The sequence below is a fragment of the Periplaneta americana genome, chromosome 8, assembly GCF_040183065.1.
Source record: "Periplaneta americana isolate PAMFEO1 chromosome 8, P.americana_PAMFEO1_priV1, whole genome shotgun sequence".
NCBI lineage: Eukaryota > Metazoa > Arthropoda > Insecta > Blattodea > Blattidae > Periplaneta > Periplaneta americana.
Window position 1 is genome coordinate 833,008 of NC_091124.1, and position 21,993 is coordinate 855,000.

A 21,993-nucleotide genomic window follows, 5' to 3' on the forward strand; every position below is an offset into this window, starting at 1 on the left:
TGAAATTGATACTAAAACTTTGTGTTGTACTAGTAGACTATATTGTAAATCTCTTCTGTATATATTTCATCTAGACTGTGACTATAAATTAAGACTTTGTAATAGTATTAAGTTTTTTGACTTGTTCCATATTCTAGCTGTAAGCATGTATGAATACCATGGAATGTTAATAAATACAATACAATACAGGAGAATGGAGAAAGTTGCACAACACAGAACTGCACGCATTGTATTCTTTACCTGACATAATTAGGAACATTAAATCCAGACTTTTGAGATGGGCAGGGCATGTAGCACGTATGGGCCAATCCAGAAATGCATATAGATTGTTAGTTGGGAGGTCAGACGGAAAAAGATCTTTGGGGAAGCCGAGACATAGACGGGAGGATAATATTGAAATGGACTTGACGAAGGTGGGATATGATGATAGAGACTGGATTAATCTTGCTCAGGATAGGGACCGATGGTGGGCTTATGTGAGGGCGGCAATGAACCTCTGGATTCTCTAAAAGCCAGTAAGTAAGTATTTATAATTTTGAATTCTGAGGTTTTTTTTGGGGGAGGGGGGATATGCATTGCCTCAATTGTCTCTAAATAGGTACGCCACTGGTGTAAAATGAAAACACAACAAATATTAAAATGCTTTCAAGAGCACTGGAATGTTTTACCCTTTACTGAGATTTTCCTCACCTTATTATTCACGTCTTATTTAAGAAGTAGCTATGGAATTCCTAGCTGAACATAAATTTTTGTTTGTGGAAAATACTGGACCTTGCCACTTTCTGTTAGACATTCAGAGTTCAGTCACACGTCTTATCTGACCAGAACCATTCTAGGTGGACGGTGGCAATGCTAAACCTTCTATAATATGTTTTTGCTCTTATGCACCATTACTAAGGGACTTCCTAACCTACGCATGACTGGGACTATTTAAATTTTTTCGTTCATGTGGAATAAAGATTACTTTACAAGCTCTGCTGCTATAAAATACAATATTTCTGTAAACTGCAGACAGAAATGGATGATCCCATAAACTTTGATAGTATTTGATATTTATTGTCAATTCAACATACCTTAATTACATCTATGTCATGGTGGACTGTCAAAATCTAAACTTTAATATAGTGCAAGTGTAATCTATTGTTCAAATAGAAAGAATGAATGAATGAAAAAAGGGAAGAAAAAAAAAAGAGAATTCACAAAAAGCTAGAAAGTATCTAACAATTATAGTCTTTTCCTAAAATTTTCAATCGCTCCCAATACTTCCAAATATGAAGTACCGTACTGGTATATGAATGCGTCACAAACATGTTAAGTTATTAATTAACCAGTTTTAAAATACGGTATACAAAAAACAGTATATTAGGACTGTCACTGGGCAGAAAGCTGAACTGGGATGACCTCAATTCTTTGTAGTAGTATATAAATCAATAACCAATGCCTAGAACAAGTACCTACACCGATTTCACCTTTCTGATAATCCTACTTGTCTGTGGTGTAATGATCATGATGAAGATCTGGAACACATTCTTCTATACTGTCCATCCATAAACCACAAAAGAAGTAAATTAAAACCATCAGTACCAGTTGCAGAAGACACAGCCCTGCAGTATATATTGACTACACCCCAACTCTGGCTACTAGCAACAGGCATCTATAATGAACACCGATCAAAATACCCCGCATTTCTGTGAAAAACAACAACTGAATAGACTACAGTGGACTATAGTGAACTTTATGTTGTCGGCAAACAGCTGGATACATTAAGAAGATCGATTGATTCAATCTCTTAATAAAGAGATGGACCGTCATCACTTGGGAAAGTGTCCAGCCCTCCACTCCTCCTCTGAAGTTGACCGTTACTGGGAAGTTAGGATGAAGATGTGTTATTTCAGTTAGCTGCAATTTTCCTACTACTGTTTTTGTTTTTTGTTTGTAGTCAATGACTCCATTACTATTATTTGCAAAATAAATATATAATGAATTCATGGTTTACAGAGTAGAGAGCATTCTTACAGACTAAGAGTACCCGAATTCACTGTTTGAGCAGATGTGCACGCCTCTGGAAACACATCACGCCATTCTATAGCCACAGTTCATGGAGCACGCATGTACTGCCGCTCTTTCTGAGTCTCTTCTTCTCCACAGTGGTGATCTTGGGCTTGTCTGATTCATCTCTGGATGTCTTTTTCTCCTGTTGTGCTCTCTCCACTTTTGAATTTAGAGGCATTTTGAAAGTTCATAAATTTTCAAGATTACTTTTTGAAAGTTAGGGGGCCAATTTACCCGGATAATTTTTACTTCGCATTTATTTAACACATCTTGTCGCGCTCGATCGATTGACACCTGAAACTTCTGCATCTCACAAGTTATGCCCATAAAATGTTCTCAGAATGCAGTTTTCGTGGCATGTTTTGCCCCACCTGTCTTGTCAGAATTAGAGTCCGGTTTCCTGCTGATGTTTCTGGCTGCAGCATTCCTTTGTCCACACAGTGGTATACTTTTTGTTTCATTAAGCTTAGCTGGTCAAAAGTTATAAGCGATTCTAATGTAACACTTTTTCTGGATATTGTTACTGCGTGGTTGCGACCTACCATGCCGAATACAAAGACTTGTTCTACATCAAAAAGAGAGAGATAAAGTATGTGAAAAACTGACAAGCAAACGTTCTGATGGGGGCAGATAAAAAAGTTAAATTTTTTCTTCCACCATGTTAATAATGTCAAAAGAAGTGCTTATACAAATTTTGGCCACTCGACCGCAATTACAAGGGCCGTAAAAAATAAGTTCGCCAGGGGCTGCTAACAGAAAAAAAGACACAATTTCATTGGACAAATTTATTGGAACGGACAAAGCTTGTTGAGCTATTTTCCAACATATTTTCCATCGGAATTGAGACATTTCTCATATCATGGGATCGACAGAGAGAGGTGCAGATCCAGTCAAATGCTGGTTCCGATCTGAGGCGGCTGACTTCTACGACACAAAAATTGATCCCATGGTGTGACAAATGTCTCAATTCCAGTGGGGGATATGTTGACTAATAGTGCAACAATTGCTGTATCTGTTTCAATAAATATTTCCATGCAATTTTGTTATAAAGGGCCCCAAGGAAAATCACTTTCTAGACGGCCTCGTAATTGCGGTCGAGTGGCCAAAATTTGTATAAGCACTTCTTTTGACATTATTAACATGGTGGAAGAAAAAAAATTAACTTTATCTGCCCCCATAAGAACGTTTTTTTGTGAGAAATAAGAAGAAAAGGGAGTATAGTCAGTATATACATTCACGAAGCTTTAGTTGTGAGGGTGCTAGGAACAATAGACTGTGCCAGTACTATTTCACATTGTCTGTAATGAGGCGATATTAGCGATCCTAGTGGTTAGCAACTATTCATGGATGCATATTTACTACGTATTGAGCTTCGTTACTGTATATACTAGACTGTGGTATAGTGTAATGATCTGTGTATGTGTGTGTGCGCACGCGCGCATGTGTTGTGTGCGTGCAGTGTATGTGTGTCCACAGACCGTATATGATTCTTTAAAATCCGAATGTTTCCATTAAATTAATAAAATAACCAACGTTTTAACAATATGTAATTACAAACACCATATTAATGGCCATCTCCTTCATTGCTTCATAGAAAATTACAGCAGCTAGTTTGCATGACATAGTATAGACCTAGTAACATGATACACAATTGAAATCCTACCTTTATAAGCTGCAAGGAAGATGATACCATAACACAATCTTCTCCGACTTCTTTCTTCTCCGTAGAAGTCTTCCACCATACACCACACCAGTTTTAAGTCACACAAATTTATACTCGTTTGAATTTGCAAGCTTGATATGTTCATAAAAAATCATTTTAAAGTGAAACACACACAAAAAAAATCTTTGCCCATTCTGATACGTTGAACATATTTCATCCACGCCTTTTAAATGGCACACTGTTGTTATGGAAATTCGTTCCAACTTCGATCGAGAGTCTTCTGTTACAAAAATTTTACACAGAGTACAAAAAATTTGTATATAATATTTTCACTTATGTCTTTTGCTGTTACACATTTTCTGTACACCTGTCCTGCATTATCAACAGTAATATTTTATAAATAAATCACAGTATATTCAAATGAAAATTTTACGAAATAAAACACGCCAATTTTTCACTAAATTCGGAACTTATTTTGAAATATTGAAATTCAGGCAGTTCCTTCTTTATATAGTTCACACAATGTTGAAGACTATATCAACCGCAATTCCTACTGTACTTGAAGGTTGCCAGAATATGGACTCTTCATGCCTTCGTCTTTGCTATCCAATGGACACACACTATATAATGTAACCTATACATAAAAGATAGCCTCGAGTATAAATCCAAATTTATATAAACACAAATTTTTAAAGTACTCGCACTATTATTTCAAATGCTTCAAGTCATTATAAAATATTTAAAATTGCTTGAATTCCAGCCCTAAAAACACATCAACGCCTACTATTTGGTGTACTAACAGCCAAATATGAACAAATGACTTCGTAAGGAAAGACTATTTTCTTCCCCAGCCTTCGTAATTTCGTTGCCAATAACTGTGATAACATAATTAGGTTATGGTTATCATGTCCAATATTGAGATGTATCATTTACGTTTGAACATTTTTTTTGACATAAGGTACCAGAATCCTGATAACTTAACTATTTTATTTCAATATATATATATATATATATATATATATATATATATATTTAAATCATCAGTTTATCACATTCATATGTGATAATTCGATATATATTACTTCAATTTTTCGTTTTGATTTTTAATATCAATTGCGCCATCTGTATTCATTTTTAATAAAGTTCATAACATTCATATGTCATAATTCGAGATATATATATATATATATATATATATATATATATATATTCGATTTTTCGTATTGATTTTTACTGTCAATTGCGCCATCTGTATTCATTTATTACCAACTTAATATATACTGCAAGATCTGAGCATTTTTCTTGGCCAAACAATTGAGGCTCATAATTATGCAATATATTTTATTCCCCTCCCCCCTCCCCAAGTTATGTTACAATGCATGACTTTTTATTTTATTCTTTTTATTTATTTACTTATTTTGCAAGAACGTAACAAAAACTATCACTCTCTCTCAGATTAACATTCCTGGCAAGGTTTAAAAAACCATCTTGATTACACACTCCAACACAAATGTTCCAAAATTTTATGAAACTTAATGCAAATAAATGTTCAAATGTTTTCTTGCCAGTTTCAAAACAGTATTGCACTGATAACACAATTAGCACTAATTATACTTACTTACTTACTGGTTTTAAGGAACCCGGAGGTTCATTGCTGCCCTCGCATAAGCCCGCTATCGGTCCCTATCCTGAGCAAGATTAATCCAGTCCCTATCATATCCCACTTCCCTCAAATCCATTTTAATATTATCCTCCCATCTACGTCTCGGCTTCCTCAAAGGTCTTTTTCCCTCCTGCCTCCCAACTAACACTCTATATGCAATTATAATATTGAATTAAATACTATTATAGTCACAATCATGCCATGGTATGAAAGAAAAATTTCACAACCTCGAGCGGAAATCGAACCTGCGACTTCCTGTTCTCCGGTCAGGCGCTCTACCACTGAGCTATCGAGTTCGTCTCACGCCAGAGGCTTTCATACCGTGGCATGATTGTGACTATAATAGTATTTAATTCATTAATATGTCACATCAACGGACGTATATACGTCATCCAAACATCGTAAGATGAAGATTACAATTATAATATATTACTCTCTTAAATTGACTGAGCATATAGGGAATTAAATCAATGGCTTTCCCAAAACACGCTATGAAATATTTCATATAAAATAATTTGTATTTCGGAAAGAAACAAAAACGAGAAAAATTGTATTAAACTTTCTTCTTCTTCTTAAAAAAAAAAAAAAAAAACTGAAATTAATGAGGATACTTACGGTTCATTTTGTAGAGAGATTCCTACCTTGCTTAATTCGAAACCAACATTGAGTGATGATTTATAATGTTAATTGCAAATGATTTATGTTTCAGGATTTTATTATCAAGTACAGAAAACTAGTCAAAGATATTGATGATGTGAGATGTTCCTCAGTGGATGGTGATGACAATTCCTACAGTCAGGTGGGTGAGAAAACTGTCACTGAACATTATAATAAAAGTCACTTATTTAAAAATGAGCGACACGGTCACTACGAGACTGTATTTCTGCTGCAGATCCAGACTCTGTCCCGCAGCTCCGTCTGCCTTGAACCCAGCGAGTACCTAGTTAGGCCACTAGACCTAATCAATGGAATCTTGGCCTCGCTCATCGTTCTAGTGGTCGGGAAGCTGATATACGACTACTGGTCCTTCAAGAAAACCGGAAAGCTTCCTTGGATTGTTGCAAAGATGCCCTGAAGCTACAGTAGTGAGGTAAATACAATTACAAACCTGCAGGGAGAAGACGTGGAAGATGCGTACCTGAAAATAAAGCAGGGAGAAAAATTCAACAGGAATAAAATTTATTGGTATTTTATTTTTGTGGAGAAGATAATCCAGTACAAAGTAAAATGACTGTAACCAGAAACTGTTTGAAACTAGTGTGAAATTTTAGTTATCTGGACTGCGATATATCACACGAAAATGAGAAATGTGTCCATAATAATTGCAAAATTCAGTCAAATGTTAAAATAAAGCAGGGAGAAAAATTAAACAGGAATAAAATTTAATGGTCCAATATTTTATTTTTGTGGAGAACAGAAACCAGTACAAAGTAAAATGACTGTAACAAGAAACTGTTTGAAACTAGTGTGGAATTTTAGTTACCTGGACTGCGATATATCACACGAAAATGAGAAAGGTGTCCATAAAAATTACAAAATTCAGTCAAATGTAAAAATAAGGCAGGGGAAAATTCAACAGGAATAAAATTTAATAGTACAATATTTTATTTCTGTGGAGAAAGAATCCAGTACAAAGTAAAATGACTGTAACCAGGAACTGTTTGAAACTAGTGTGGAATTTTAGTTACCTGGACTGTGATATATCACACGAAAATGAGAAAGGTGTTTATAAAAGTTACAAAATTCAGTCAAATATTAGGAATACTGACCAACACACTAAGACACAATTCAGTTCAAAGAATAAAAAAAAATATGTTGTTGTTGTTGTTTTCTAATGCCAGGCGTTTGACAATAAAGTCATTTGACCTCTTGCACTCCAATATTTTTCAAAGATATTATCATGACCAGCCACTGAAGCACAGATTTTGAGGTGTTTCGAATCCATTTCTTGGTTTGAGTTGCACAATGGACATGAAAATGGCAAGTTGTAGCCGATTTAAGTGAACACCATATCTTAACGTTTTGGTGGCTACTTCATTCACACACAACCCCCAGAATGTCTGGAGGACCACACCTGCTGTTGGTCGACGGGTCCATTGGACCTAGTTGGGAGATCTAGAATAAAAGATATACACTAGCCCTTTTCAAGCTGCTATACCAGAGCTTTCCAACCTTTTGATATTCTCGTACAGGGTGCGAATTAAGATTTCTAATGAGGCAGGGGGGGATAAAATCCTAGATAGAGAATACCATACATAAAATTATTATTATCCTCATGCTATACAGCTCGACGCTTGGTCACACAGAGTTTCTTGCTTGTCTTGCACCTTGATCATAATAATACTTATATCCATGAGTAGGCTTAAGATAAGATGTGTAATTCCTAAGTTATTGATTGCTGTCAGCTTACCGGTGATAATACATCAATATTATTTTCTTTGCTTACTTTGTACTTTATAAAGTACATATACTCGTATTAAAACAATTATATTTTGTGAGGGGTGATAGAAGTTATCCCTGGCAGGGATGTCAATATGAATATATGAGAGGGGGGGGTAACTTTCCAACAGGGGAGGAAATCCGCCTTATCCCCCCTGCTCTCGTACTGGCAAGAGATAGGAAAAAACTTTGCATGAAGTTGTTTTTAAGCTTTTATTTTTAACCTTCATTATTCAAATCTACAATATATAAATTCCAAATTTTACAACACAGCAGCAAACAGTTTGTTTCTTCTTCTTTCAGTCATTGGGATTCACTCAAAGTGACATTAGCTGCTCTTCATTTGCCAATATATTTTCGATTCGTGGTTCCAATGTTGGTATTGCAAAACGTAGTGTGGCACAAATGCTTGTTTGGTTCCTGTATTTTGTCATAATTGCAGAAATGGTCGAGAAAATTGTTTCATATGTGTATGTGGTTGAAAATGTTGCCAACAATTTTAAAGCTTTTCTGGATATTCTTTAGGTAACCAGAAGTTATTTAGTGACCTAGTTTTAAGTTTGGAGGTGAGAGTTGCATTTCAGTTTTCGCTTTCTTTAAGCTCTACAAAAACACAGGGATAATTAAAATAATGAAATCGATGACTTTTCTGTGGACCGTCAAAATAACTTCACAGACTGGCATTGGTCTGAAGGGGCCAGTGGTTCAAAACACTGTGCTATCTGGCAAGCTTAGACTTCCAAGCAAAAAGGCAAACAGGCTACAAACATTGTGAAGAATGATTCGTGGCTGTCAACTGTGTATTGAGATTACTGCCTCAGATTTTCCAGAACTGGTTACAGATTCCATCATGCCCAAGGCATGAAGTGTTGTCTCTTCAGCCCATTACATCGCTACGCCAAAACAACTGGACACTGTGCTCAGTCATACTGTGTTCGTCATCCAATGGCAGACACCGCCTGCTTCAGGAACTTAACTGCTCTCTTCAGGCTGAGATGTGATGAAAAGCAAAGAAAGAAGATAAATAATTGATTAAATGGCGATCTTACTCGTGTTAATTATGTAAGCATGTGCGGCTTACAGCTGTTTCGATGCTATTCATACCATCTTCAGAGCCTACTAGATCTTGGCGCTATCTCAACTTCGCTGCCTGTTGTGTGGGTGCGTTCGTGTGATGAAGGGTTGTGTCAAATAGTGTGTGTGTTCTGAAATTGATCTGTGTGTTGAGAATTTGACTGGGGTGTGTTTTAGTGTGTCTGTATATTTCGTATTGTTCCTGTGTGTTGAGTTTTTAGTTTTTGGGTTGTATGTGTAGGATTTCCATGTCTGTATTTATGTTATTGTATGTGTGGTCAGTATTAGTTATGTGATCGGCATATGTAGATGTATTGTATTCTCTGGTTATTGCTTTAATGTGTTCTTTGTATCGAGTTTGGACAAACTCACATGCAATAGTTGCGACAGTTTCTACATTGTAGATCATTCCAAACTCGATACAAAGAACACATTAAAGCAATAACCAGAGAGATGTAAATTGAGCAACAGAGAAAGCAAAGGACATCCCAGGTTTTTAATTACTTTTGGAGATTTTTTTTAAGATCGAGGGAGTTGGTGTTGGGAAATGTGTAATTGTCATAAATAAAAACAATAAATAAATAAGTAAAGAAATAAATAAACATAAATGTTGGGAAATGTGTAATTCTGTCATAAATAAAAACAATAAATAAATAAGTAAAGAAATAAATAAACATAAATGTTGGGAAATGTGTAATTCTGTCATAAATAAAAACAATAAATAAATAAGTAAAGAAATAAATAAACACAAATGTTGGGAAATGTGTAATTCTGTCATAAATAAAAACAATAAATAAATAAGTAAAGAAATAAATAAACATAAATGTTGGGAAATGTGTAATTCTGTCATAAATAAAAACAATAAATAAATAAGTAAAGAAATAAATAAACATAAATGTTGGGAAATGTGTAATTCTGTCATAAATAAATAAATAAATAAATAAATAAATAAATAATTAAATGAATAAATAAATAAATAAATAAATAAATAAATAAATAAATAAATAAGTAAATAAATAAACAAATAAATAAATAAACAAATAAATAAATAAACAAATAAATAAATGAAAGGGAGTCATACCTAAAGTTGTTTTCAAATAGTTATGGTAAAATAACATTTTTCTTTAAATTAGTGTTACTACATAATATGAAGTGCTAAATTCGCAGAGAAATTCACTTGATTGAGCTGAAACACAGCTGAATTGTTAAGGTAGGTGCTCACTTACCGGAAAAAATTCGTTCATAGCGTTCAGATGAATCATCAAATAATGTTGTAATTTACTGCTAGAGTGCATTATTTCATTGTAGTGTTCTGAACTGAATCTGGAAATAAAATGAATAGCTCTGTAACTTAAATAAACTATGAAGGACATACCTGGTTAATTTAGTATTTTCCCAATCTCATCGCATATGTTCTTTCTCCATATTACATTGCTGCAATTCTAATTTCATGAAGCTCTTCATACTGTTGAACTTAATAAAATAACATATATCTTCAATAATACCGCGATTGGAGGCCTTGCAATCGATATAATTTGCCATGACATTCTGTATTTCGATGTTGGACCGTACGGAAATCCATTTAGAATTCTCTGGAAAGAATTCTGATCAGAATCCAATCATGCAGACAGAGGCGAAATGCCGAAGTGAGCGATGATCCATTTAAAATAATGCAAAGAATAAAAATCGGAACGCGCTCTGGGTGTCTACCTTTACTGTGACCTTTCTGTTAATTTGATTTTACATATATTTTTTTCTCTACTGTTTAGGTGGAGCAAGTAACTTATAAATGTGTTCAACAACTAAAACCAGGAAGAATGTGGAAAAACATGGCAGTCAGCATCTTCAACATGTCCAGAGGATCATCTCAAGAACAAGGGGGAAGACATGTTGAGTGCTGCTGCCTTGCTTACAGGGTGATTCTGATCTATAGAGGCTAATTAAGGAACAAACAAACTGTTTTTATTAAACTAGAATTCTTCCGTTCCTCAGTGCAAAGGCTGTTGTATGAGGCAGCTACATTTAAACATGGAGTCATGGAGGACTCCAGGCAGCTGTTTCTTGTGAACCGACTTGTCGGTTGAGACTGCAGGTATCTCTGCAGGACTGTATTTTTTGAGACTGCAGAGAACTCTGACGAACAAAGTGAAAAAAGTATAAAACATGAAGGTGGGCACAGTATACCGATAGCTGCAGTGTACCTTGGTCCCCAAATATGTATAAAAATCCACGAGTTTGCTGTATGATAAATGTGTACTGAAATGGAACGACGCATTTAAGTTGGTGCAGTGGATCATGATTTGAATGACTCCTTCTGTAAATTTGCATTTCAGTCGTTAATAGGTAATAGTTTAAGTGTCTGTATGTCCCTAATACAATATCCCAGCAACACTGCATATATTTTTACAGGTTGACTGCCATGGAGAACACGAGTGTTCTCTGCAGAATATTTTCCTCCCTGCCATAGAGGACACTGGTGTCCGCTGCTACATGCCATTGGCTGCGTTCAGCCAGGACAGCGCTGAGATAGCGGCAGCACTGAACGCCTTGCTGGCCGACAGCGCTGAAATAGCGGCCGCCATTATTCGTAGCAAAATTTTTTTCTCTGCAAACCTCGAGGGGGTAAGCAACAACCAATGGTATCATATATTCCGGAGTAGCTGGGACAATAGCATCGTGTTTCTTTGTAAACACAGCAGAAATTTTGCAACGGTCGTTCAGCAACTCACAGCTGCTGTAACTCAGCAAAAATGATTAGCTGAATTAGCGCTGTCCCGGCTGAACGCAGCCATTGTCTCACTGCCACATGTCCACTGGCTCAACATTTTCTTTATGCATATGTGTCCGCTATGGCACACAGTAACCTCATGCATGCAGCAGTTCTTATGTAATGTTTAATTTTTGTGCAATTAAATCTTCTTTACTTTCCTTCAAATGAATGTGAATATAAGAAACACATTTACATACACACAATAGTTATTTGTGATTGCTTTTATCAATTATAAATTTTACATGGAAAGAGTACAGAAAAGTATCCAACCAATGGTTACGAGATAATAAATAATGTTCCAGGCCAGAGAGGTCATGGGTGACCGCTACTCAAAAATGTGTCATTTCCAGTTTCATTTATTTATATATTGAAAAAAAAAAAGAACTATATCTTAGTAATTTACAACCAATTTACAATTTAATTGTGATTTTGGTCTCAGGGAGACATTTTCAAATTTCGACCTGTCAATCAACCTGTTAATGTATGTAAATGTTTAAACTTATTAAAAAAAAATGCACTGAAATGGGAAGTTTTGACCTCTTTACCATTCTGTAATAAAGAGGATAGGTATAGCTTAACACCAAAAAAAAAAAAAATCATATGTAAAAAAATTGAAAATCCATATCAGTGAAAATTCTGAAACTACAGAATTATATGGTTTTTTTTTTTTTTTTTTTTTTTGCATACTTACATATTATTATCTACAAAAATGACCAGAATAAAGCCCCACTGTTAGATACTTTGTGTACAAAAAATAATTTTTGAACTACAATACCTTGAAAACTCGTTACATAAATTTAAATAGAAAAATAAAAAATATTACTTATTTTCCCAGAAATCATCCAACTGTGGTCAGTCTTGTAGAGGCATATTTTTAGCTTTAAATGAAAATGTTGAAAATTGGTCGAGTTAAGAGCAAAACTCTTGATTCTGCAAAAAGAGTAGCTGTCATTTTGAATAATCAAATTGTCCATTTAAATTCATGTTAGAAAACTATAAAAAAGAGAAAAAAACTTAAAACTGTTTAACAACACGTTAAAAGTGTTAAAATAAAAAAAAAATACTGCCGTATGCAAGATCAACAGGAACATCAGTAGTTCGTAGGACACTGAAGATGACGCAGAACCGGCGTTGAAACAGGCTGTCTGTCTAAGGTACATAACCTTTTTTAAAAATTTTAACACTTTTAACGTGTCGTTAAACAATTTTAAATTTTTTAAACAAAGTGTTAATGTGAACCAGAATCAATAGAAAAAAGAATTTTCTGTGTCTTAATTTGCAACTGTACATCAGCTATATACACAGAAGGAAAAAATATTTCACATTGGCAGAAAGCTGTATCTATTGCTCTTACGTGAGTGGTTGAATTTTGTTTTATAAGAAAGTTGAGTGTTACTGCAATCCAAAAGGGTGAAATTTTTTTATTCGAGTGAATTGTTACATATCTGATATACGGTATTTTTATTACAAATATGTAACATTAGAGTCAATCACTTACTTAAGAAGACATTTCACTGAATTTTGATAACCGTATATCCTTCATTTATGGTGAACATTATTTATACACTGGCATGAGAGACATATCACACTCAGTTTCACTTCCACACGACATGATGTAGTGATCTCTTTTGTATAACATACGGTATGCAGTTTGTATTACTTTTTTCATTTGCAGCCAAGGAAGCTCAAGTAAAAGAAAGGGACTCAAAGGGAATGGATTGTATTCTACAGTATGTGATGATTGTTATTTTAGTCAGCTGTCCGAAGACAGATCTGAACCTCACAAGTGATACCAACAAGGCACCACTCATGAGGCAACTAGGCCAGGAGATAATGGGGTAGTGTCTATGTGATTATAGGCCTAATTTTTTTTCTTTTCTCTCTAACTTTTAGAATTGCTTTACGGCCTAGTAACTCCATATTTCACGTCACTGTGAAGCCTGCAGCTTCATGCGATTCACTTTGAAGACTCTGTGGACGACTGTAGATTGTTTAGTTTAATTTTTCATTATTCGTGTGAACCTCCTTTTGGATTCTCCAAACGTTTATTTTACAGATCTAATATCTATTAATCTCACAATGATAGCAGATTTGGATTCTAAAATTCTCGCTTGCAGTTGAATTCAGAAGGACAACAAGCTGCAGTTCAGTTGGGAAAGTGTCTTGTTGTATGGTATCATTTTATGAGTACGATATGCAATCAGTAACAATATTTTTAATATTAAGTATGCATTTATGAAAGAAAATATATTTTTAAGTTTGTATTACTTTTATAGCAATATATTTTTGGGAATTTTTTTGTGACAAATGATCAACTCTTTCGAGCATAGATTCTGCACAATTAATTATTTAGCAAACCAGTAAATTAAGAGGATGAAATCTGTGGCCCAGAGGAAAAAGGTCTTAAGTAAAACTTTTATACTTTTCAAGAGAGCAGTAGAAAGATTGAAATTGGTGTCAATTATGGAGTTTTTTTAATTAAGAGGTTTTTCCTGGATATTATTTGTTTATATTTCTTCTAAAATAGGCAATGTTGCTAATTTAACAATTTTCGTGATTATTTCCAAAAATAGCCGCACTTCAGCCCTTTTAAGACTAGAAGCCAAACTGAGTGGAAGGGACTATTAAACATAAGACCTTTTTCATGTCAAAATAAATGAGAATTAATGTAAATTATTAGGAATGCAAAATGTTTCTTAAACAATTGAAGCGTAGGCTGGAACAACATTGTAAGTTACAAAATTTTCATTCAGCATGTTTCCGTGTAATAATGTTGTATGTCATGTTACCTTGCTATACTCCTTGGCTTGCAACTGTCCATCAATGCAGTAAGTGAAATTTGTCCACTCAAAAGTTTGCTACCCTATAAGAACAACGTTGTACGCGCACACTTTTTTGCAACTCCTGTAAATTTTACCAAATGTAACTTATAACGTTGCTCCAGCCAACGCTTCAATTATAGGCCTGTTTACCTGGTGCTTAAAGTTTCAAAAGGAAAGGGCATCAGTATGTGATAAAATGGCTAAAATATAAGTTAGACCTTTTCAATAGGGAAGCATGGAAAGTAAACACGTGATGGTTTGTAAGGAATAAAGTATTAAATATACTTAAGTCCTTTATTCTGTGTGTGCTCGATTCAAAAAGTTGTTGTTGTTTTCTAATGCCAGGCGTTTGACAATAAAGTCATTTGACCTCTTGCACTCCAATACTTTTCAAAGATATTGTCATGGCCAGCCACTGAAGCACAGATTTTGAGGTGTTCCGAATCCATTTCTTTGTTTGAGTTGCACAATGGGCAGTTAGGGGACTGATATATTCCAATTCTATGCAGGTGTTTGGCCAAACAATCATGGCCTGTTGCCAATCTAAATGCAGCTACAGACGATTTTCGTGGTAAATCGGGAATTAACTGTGGATTATGATGCAGAGAGTTCCATTTTTTTCCTTGAGACTGTGTTATCATCGATTCAAAAAGTACTTAGGACATTTGGCAACGCTCTATAAATCCAGTCAGGAGTCTCATTTGACTTTAGCCGTTTTATCAGATTGTAGAGAATTGTTTCCGCTTTCAGAATATATAAAAATTTCATTTTCACAAAAAATAGACTTAAGACCTTTTTCCTCCCGGCCACAGAAATATTTTATTATTTTTGATTTGTGTGTAATTTAATTTTATAAACGTGTCAGAGGTGGCTCTACTCTAGACAGCTAGACAAACTATATGTCGTAATAGTTACCACAAACTTAAGTGTTGTATAGGCCTACTACAGCTAGCCTATTGGTATATGAAGTTGTAAAAATAAAAAGTTATTGGTAAAAATGAGAAATTTCTGGAGTTTTCATTATTTGTTTGCAACATTAATCTCTCTTTATGAAGATTGTGAGTTATTATAATTTTGAAGCAAGTTGAAGAACTACATAAGCAGTCTGATCAGTGGCGGGACCAGCATTTTTAATTCCTGGAAAAAAAAAAGGAACATTTTTATAGAAAAAATTGATTCAAAGTGGGTAACTCCTGTCCCACATCACTGAAATTGCTATAAAAGTAAGTTATTGCTGGTCAAGGTAAATATTTACCTATCAATCAATCTTCTTAATGTATCCAGCTGTTTGCTGACAACATAAAGTCCACTATAGTCCACTGTAGTCTATTCAGTTGTTGTTTTTCACGAGAAATGAGCGGTATTTTGATCGTGGGTACTCACCTTGTCGTGGTGAGGGGGCTTAAACTTGTTGTTTGAGGTACCCACATAAGCTGCATTAACACCAACGCAGTCCCACTATATTTTTCACTGCTTCTGATTCATGGAGTCCCTCAGTGTAAAATTCTCCGGAGGTAAAATAGTCCCTCAATCGGATCTCCAGGTAGGGACTGCACTGAGAGATGCCAGGAACCGTACTAAAGTAAATATTCACCTATAATACAGTATAAATAACTGGCATATGATTCATTTTACATTTGTAAGCCTACACCACGTAGGTAAGAAACAAATACAAGCAAGCTCAAGTTAAAGTTTAATGTTTCAACACATAAATATTGTAAATGTACGCGTAATGACAACAGAAGCTGTGAAGTAGTTGCTAAACAAAAGTTGTGAGCTATGTAGAGACCCAGAAACAAAATTTGGGCCACCTGAATTTTCCAAGTTTCAATTGGTGGCCCAAATTTGTTTCTGGGTCTGTACCGGTACAACAATACCAGTACCGGTACCGGTAGTTAAAGTAGGTACTGTACCAATAATAAGTAAATTGAGTTCAAAGTGTTCTGAAACAAGTTTTTGTTTGGAGAGGGGACAGATGAAAAAAAAATGGTGACTGCTAGTTGATCTTTGGTGTGAACTTGCCCATCGAATGCTCCATGCTTATGGTTCCCTGATTCTGATAACTATTTGTTTATGACATAACTGGAAGTGAGGTTATGTCCGAAGACAGTAGCTCCAAGTTTAGATACCATTAGGTGTTTGTGAATTTCAAAATGTGTGATAGGTAATTTGATTTAAGAGTACCCTATCCTTATGCTGCACAGGCTAGAATTGGACACCTTGTTATGGAAGCTTATCTGCATCGCTTTAAATTATCTGTCACCACTATGTAAAAAATATTTAACAGAAGGAGAAACAATAGAACAACCAACCATAAACTGCAGAGAAGAATGAAAAACCATTCGTTACAGTACATGAAATTCTCACCAATCCACAACTCTGAAAAATTGCGTATTTAATTTACAGTGGACATCGTGTAATCAGCTTATAGCTGGACACACGTATTAAGAAGTAAGAAGTCAGTTATTTATACGTAGCATTTACAACTGTATTATTAAGAATTCTTGTTACAGAAATATCTTTTTTCAAAATATAAGTTCATAAAAATTTATCTACAATCCATAATGTATCAAAACAATTTACAATCACTGACAATTCTTCATTTTTAACATAACTTTGTTTTGAAATAAGATTGTTCCTCTGTTATACACGAATTTAGTATCACCAAACAAACAAAAATGAGACAAAATAGTGTTTAATAGGCCTACATATTTCACTATAATATTCTCTTAATATTTTGTCCTCATGTATGTCTCAGGCTTTAGGGTCGCCTCTGATATCAGTGTAATGTAATATATTCTATGTTTCAGTTCCTTCTGCTGTTAGATTAGTAAATAGGTTTTATTAATAGACTGTTGACCGAATGATACATAGCTCGCCATTTGTTGTACACATCTTGTATAGAATGGATTTTGTAAATATGTTATTTGCAACGCATCAGGATGGCAAACAAGGGACCTCATCCTGGTGACTGCTGGAGATGAAAACCGTTTAGGTTTTCACACGTTTCAAAGAGGCTATAATTCCAACATTTACACACCAAAAATTCCAATTACTTTTAAGCCATAAAGATGCTAAAATTTGTTATATATTATGTAAAAATTATTTGGTTTGTATTATATGTGTCTCCAATATAAAGAATTTAATGACAAATAATATTTATCTTGATGTAGATATTCTTGCTAGTTCTATTGTACGATGTAAATATATATATTTTCAGCCCTGGGCTACTCACAGACTTTTTCTTCCACTTCCTTTCCAATGACCTGTAGCATCTCATTTGCAGTCAACTTCCATTCTTGTGGATCGTACCTAAGGTAAGAAACCAAAGAAATCATAACCAATATTACTGGACGTAAAACTTCAGAGCTCCCTTCTAGCACAGTCTAGTATATACAGTCACGAAACTCAATATGTAGTAAATATGCATCCATAGATAGTTGCTAACCACTAGGATCGCTAATATCGCCTCATTACAGACAATGCGAAATAGTTGTTGTTTTCTAATGCCAGGCATTTGATAATAAAGTCATTTGACCTCTTGCACTCCAATATTTTTCAAAGATATTATCATGGCCAGCCACTGAAGCACAGATTTTGAGGTGTTCCGAATCCATTTCTTGGTTTGAGTTGCACAATAGGCAATTAGGGGACTGATATATTCCAATTCTATGCAGGTTAAATGGCAAGTTGTAGCCGATTTAAGTGAACACCATGTTTTAACGTTTTGGTGGCTACTTCATTCACACACAACCCCCAGAAAGTCTGGAGGACCACACCTGCTGTTGGTCAACGGGTCCACTGGACCTAGCTGGTAGATCTTGTTGATCACCAGCTTTCCCTCCTTAAGCCACTGCAGGACGATTTTAGTGCCATAGCAGGTCAGCACTTGGAACAGAAAAGTAGAAAGAGGAGGAAGGAAAGGGAAATGAACCCCTAGGCCTCGAATGCTCTAATGCCGTCGGGGTCGAAGAAAGTAAGAGTTCAGTCAGAGGACTGGATAGGAAAGGGTAAAGAGGGAGTTAGGTATTGGATAGAGGAAAATTATACCAAATTCGGTCATTAACTCATCAAGCTGACCAGTGCTAATTGATGAGTAGCCCCTCCCTTTAGTTCAGCTTGTAAAATTATGCTTACTAACAGCTGCACCACGGGAAGGTAGGGATGGGACGTTCGGTATTTGTCCAGGTTGGTTCCTTAAAGCCTTCAATGGGAAGGATTGATGGCTCTCCCCCCTGTATCCGACAGATACCCTTTTGCAGCCAAATGAGAAATAGTACCTGCACAGTTTATTGTTGCTAGCACCCTCTCAACTCAAGCTTCGTGACTGTATATATTAGACTGTGCTTCTAGCCTTATCTACAAGGATGGCTGGTTCATTTCCAACCTCTTTACAAATAGCCAGTGTTCGAATTGAAAGGGAGGGGGGGAAAGCTGGAAAATTTTCCTCCGTCTGAATTTATTTTTCCAACTTCTGCAGTCCTGTGTTCATTCACAACCAGAGAAAGAAAATGTCCCTCTCTGAATATATGTTTGATATTATTAGTACAATTCTATACCGGCCTGAATAGCATTATTTTCCCTGAAATTGCATTTCCAAAAACTTATTTTCATTCTCTGGTGATTGTCAAAACATTTCCTCGTTTAGAGTGAATAATACCTATTGTACTTAACCCTTTGCAGCACAAATTAATTCTTTATGTTTTTCATATCATGGATAATGACAAATCTTCGATCAATTTTTTTCAACATTTTAACTCTGCACACAATTTCAAAACATAGATGGCACCTCTATATATACTCAAGAGGTGATTCCTGGTGAAATATCCGTGCCAAGAAATTTAGAAAGAAAGAAAATGGTGGTTCTTCTGAATAACCACTATGCCGCAAAGGGTTAAAGACTTAATAATATGATTATGAATGTCGTTTGTAAATATCACCTGCATTTCAACATTTAAAAAAATTATCCTTTAATATACACTGGCCACTTGTCTAGATTTTGGAAACACATTAATTGTGTAATCTTTTATCTCAAAGTATTTTATATTATTTTTTTGTATGTTAGCCTTTACTATACAAAAGACGTCGATCTTTTCATCATATATTTTTAGCAATTCTGTTTTCTTCGCCTGATTGAGCCACTTGCATTCCATTGCAATATATTAAGGCTTCTTCCGGCTACCAACCGGAGATCAAACCTCCGGATTTTTACGATAAAGTAGCTTCATGTTACGGGCATAAACACAACTGTCTGAAAGAGCACAATAGGCGGTTACATCACTCAATATTTAGAAAAGAAAAGGAAAGAGAACCAAAGACCTCGAATACTCTAATATCTTTGATGTCGAAGAAAACAAGAGTTGACCAAGAGAGATCAAACAGAAAAGATTGGAAGTGAGGAATCTGATATAAGTAAGTGGAAGCAATATCAGATTCAGCTCAGGGCCTTGTAGTCGCCAACCCACAAACTTACAAATGTAAGCCCCTGAGGCATTAAAGGTAACTGAGTTAATAGACAAATAAGTAAAATTAATGAAAATAATTGGATCAATAAATGATCAAATAAGTAAGACAAAATAAAATAATTGTATTAATACACAAATAAGCAAATAAATAAAATCCATTAAAATAATTGGATCAATAAATGATCAAATAAGTAAGATAAAATAAAATAATTGTATTAATACACAAATGAGCAAATAAATAAAATCTATTAAAATAATTGAATCAATAAATGAGACTATAACTAATAAATAAACGTAAGAGCAAATAAATAAAATCATGGAAATAACAATCGATAAACAAATAACAGACAAAAATCAATAAAAATAAGTGAATCATTTTACAAATGAGCAAATAAATCAATAAAATAACTGAATCATTTTACAAATGAGCAAATAAATCAATAAAATAACTGAATCATTTTACAAATGAGCAAATAAATCAATAAAATAACTGAATCATTTTACAAATGAGCAAATAAATCAATAAAATAACTGAATCATTTTACAAATGAGCAAATAAATCAATAAAAATAACTGAATCATTTTACAAATGAGCAAATAAATCAATAAAAATAACTGAATCATTTTACAAATGAGCAAATAAATCAATAAAAATAACTGAATCATTTTACAAATGAGCAAATAAATCAATAAAAATAACTGAATCATTTTACAAATGAGCAAATAAATCAATAAAAATAACTGAATCATTTTACAAATGAGCAAATAAATCAATAAAATAACTGAATCATTTTACAAATGAGCAAATAAATCAATAAAAATAACTGAATCATTTTACAAATGAGCAAATAAATCAATAAAAATAACTGAATCATTTTACAAATGAGCAAATAAATCAATAAAAATAACTGAATCATTTTACAAATGAGCAAATAAATCAATAAAAATAACTGAATCATTTTACAAATGAGCAAATAAATCAATAAAAATAACTTAATAATTTTACAAATGAGCAAATAAATCAATAAAAATAACTTAATCATTTTACAAATGAGCAAATAAATCAATAAAAATAACTGAATCATTTTACAAATGAGCAAATAAATCAATAAAAATAACTTAATCACTTTACAAATGAGCAAATAAATCAATAAAAAGAACTGAATCATTTAACAAATGAGCAAATAAATCAATAAAAATAACTGAATCATTTTACAAATGAGCAAATAAATCAATAAAAATAACTTAATCATTTTACAAATGAGCAAATAAATCAATAAAAATAACTGAATCATTTTACAAATGAGCAAATAAATCAATAAAAATAACTTAATCATTTTACAAATGAGCAAATAAATCAATAAAAATAACTGAATCATTTTACAAATGAGCAAATAAATCAATAAAAATAACTGAATCATTTTACAAATGAGCAATTAAATCAATAAAAATAACTTAATCATTTTACAAATGAGCAAATAAATCAATAAAAATAACTTAATCATTTTACAAATGAGCAAATAAATCAATAAAAATAACTGAATCATTTTACAAATGAGCAAATAAATCAATAAAATAACTGAATCATTTTACAAATGAGCAAATAAATCAATAAAAATAACTGAATCATTTTACAAATGAGCAAATAAATCAATAAAATAACTGAATCATTTTAAAAATGAGCAAATAAATCAATAAAAATAACTGAATCATTTTAAAAGTGAGCAAATAAATCAATAAAAATAACTGAATCAATAAAAAAAAATAAAAAATAAACATCACAAACGAAGAACTGCATTAGAAATAACTACATTGAATGAACAAATTCATAAACATAAATACTGGTTAAGTCAGTAAATAAATAAAAACCTTACATTTCCTCTGTTTGAAATCTCCTGTGACACGATTATCAATGTTTAAACTCAGTTACCAATAGCTGTTCTCGAAATGGATGAGACCAGCCTCTCACCTCGAATTACCTGCGAGGACGCTGCTGTCTTCATCGGCATCCTTCTCTGCTGTTGCCAGTTCATGTTTCTCGATAA

The 21,993-nt window shown here is 33.8% G+C and overlaps 1 protein-coding gene and 1 long non-coding RNA gene across 2 annotated transcripts in view; one reads left to right on the forward strand and one right to left on the reverse strand.

Annotated features, from left to right (window-relative positions):
• The window catches only part of swi2 (Protein singed wings 2), a 175,108-nt gene extending 157,395 nt beyond the window's left edge, over window positions 1–17,713 (forward strand). The window contains exons 8-10 of the mRNA XM_069832253.1: window positions 6,088–6,177; window positions 6,271–6,468; window positions 10,661–17,713. Of these exons, the coding sequence (XP_069688354.1) occupies window positions 6,088–6,177; window positions 6,271–6,453 (273 nt within the window). The 3' untranslated portion in view covers window positions 6,454–6,468; window positions 10,661–17,713. The remainder of the gene's footprint in view (window positions 1–6,087; window positions 6,178–6,270; window positions 6,469–10,660) is intronic.
• The window catches only part of LOC138704410 (uncharacterized), a 34,908-nt gene continuing 20,736 nt past the window's right edge, over window positions 7,822–21,993 (reverse strand). The window contains exons 2-5 of the long non-coding RNA XR_011333342.1: window positions 21,928–21,993; window positions 17,719–17,795; window positions 10,118–10,214; window positions 7,822–8,807 (exon numbers count right to left, since the gene is read on the reverse strand). The exon at window positions 21,928–21,993 is cut by the window's right edge and continues 24 nt beyond it. This is a non-coding gene — a long non-coding RNA (uncharacterized lncRNA). The remainder of the gene's footprint in view (window positions 8,808–10,117; window positions 10,215–17,718; window positions 17,796–21,927) is intronic.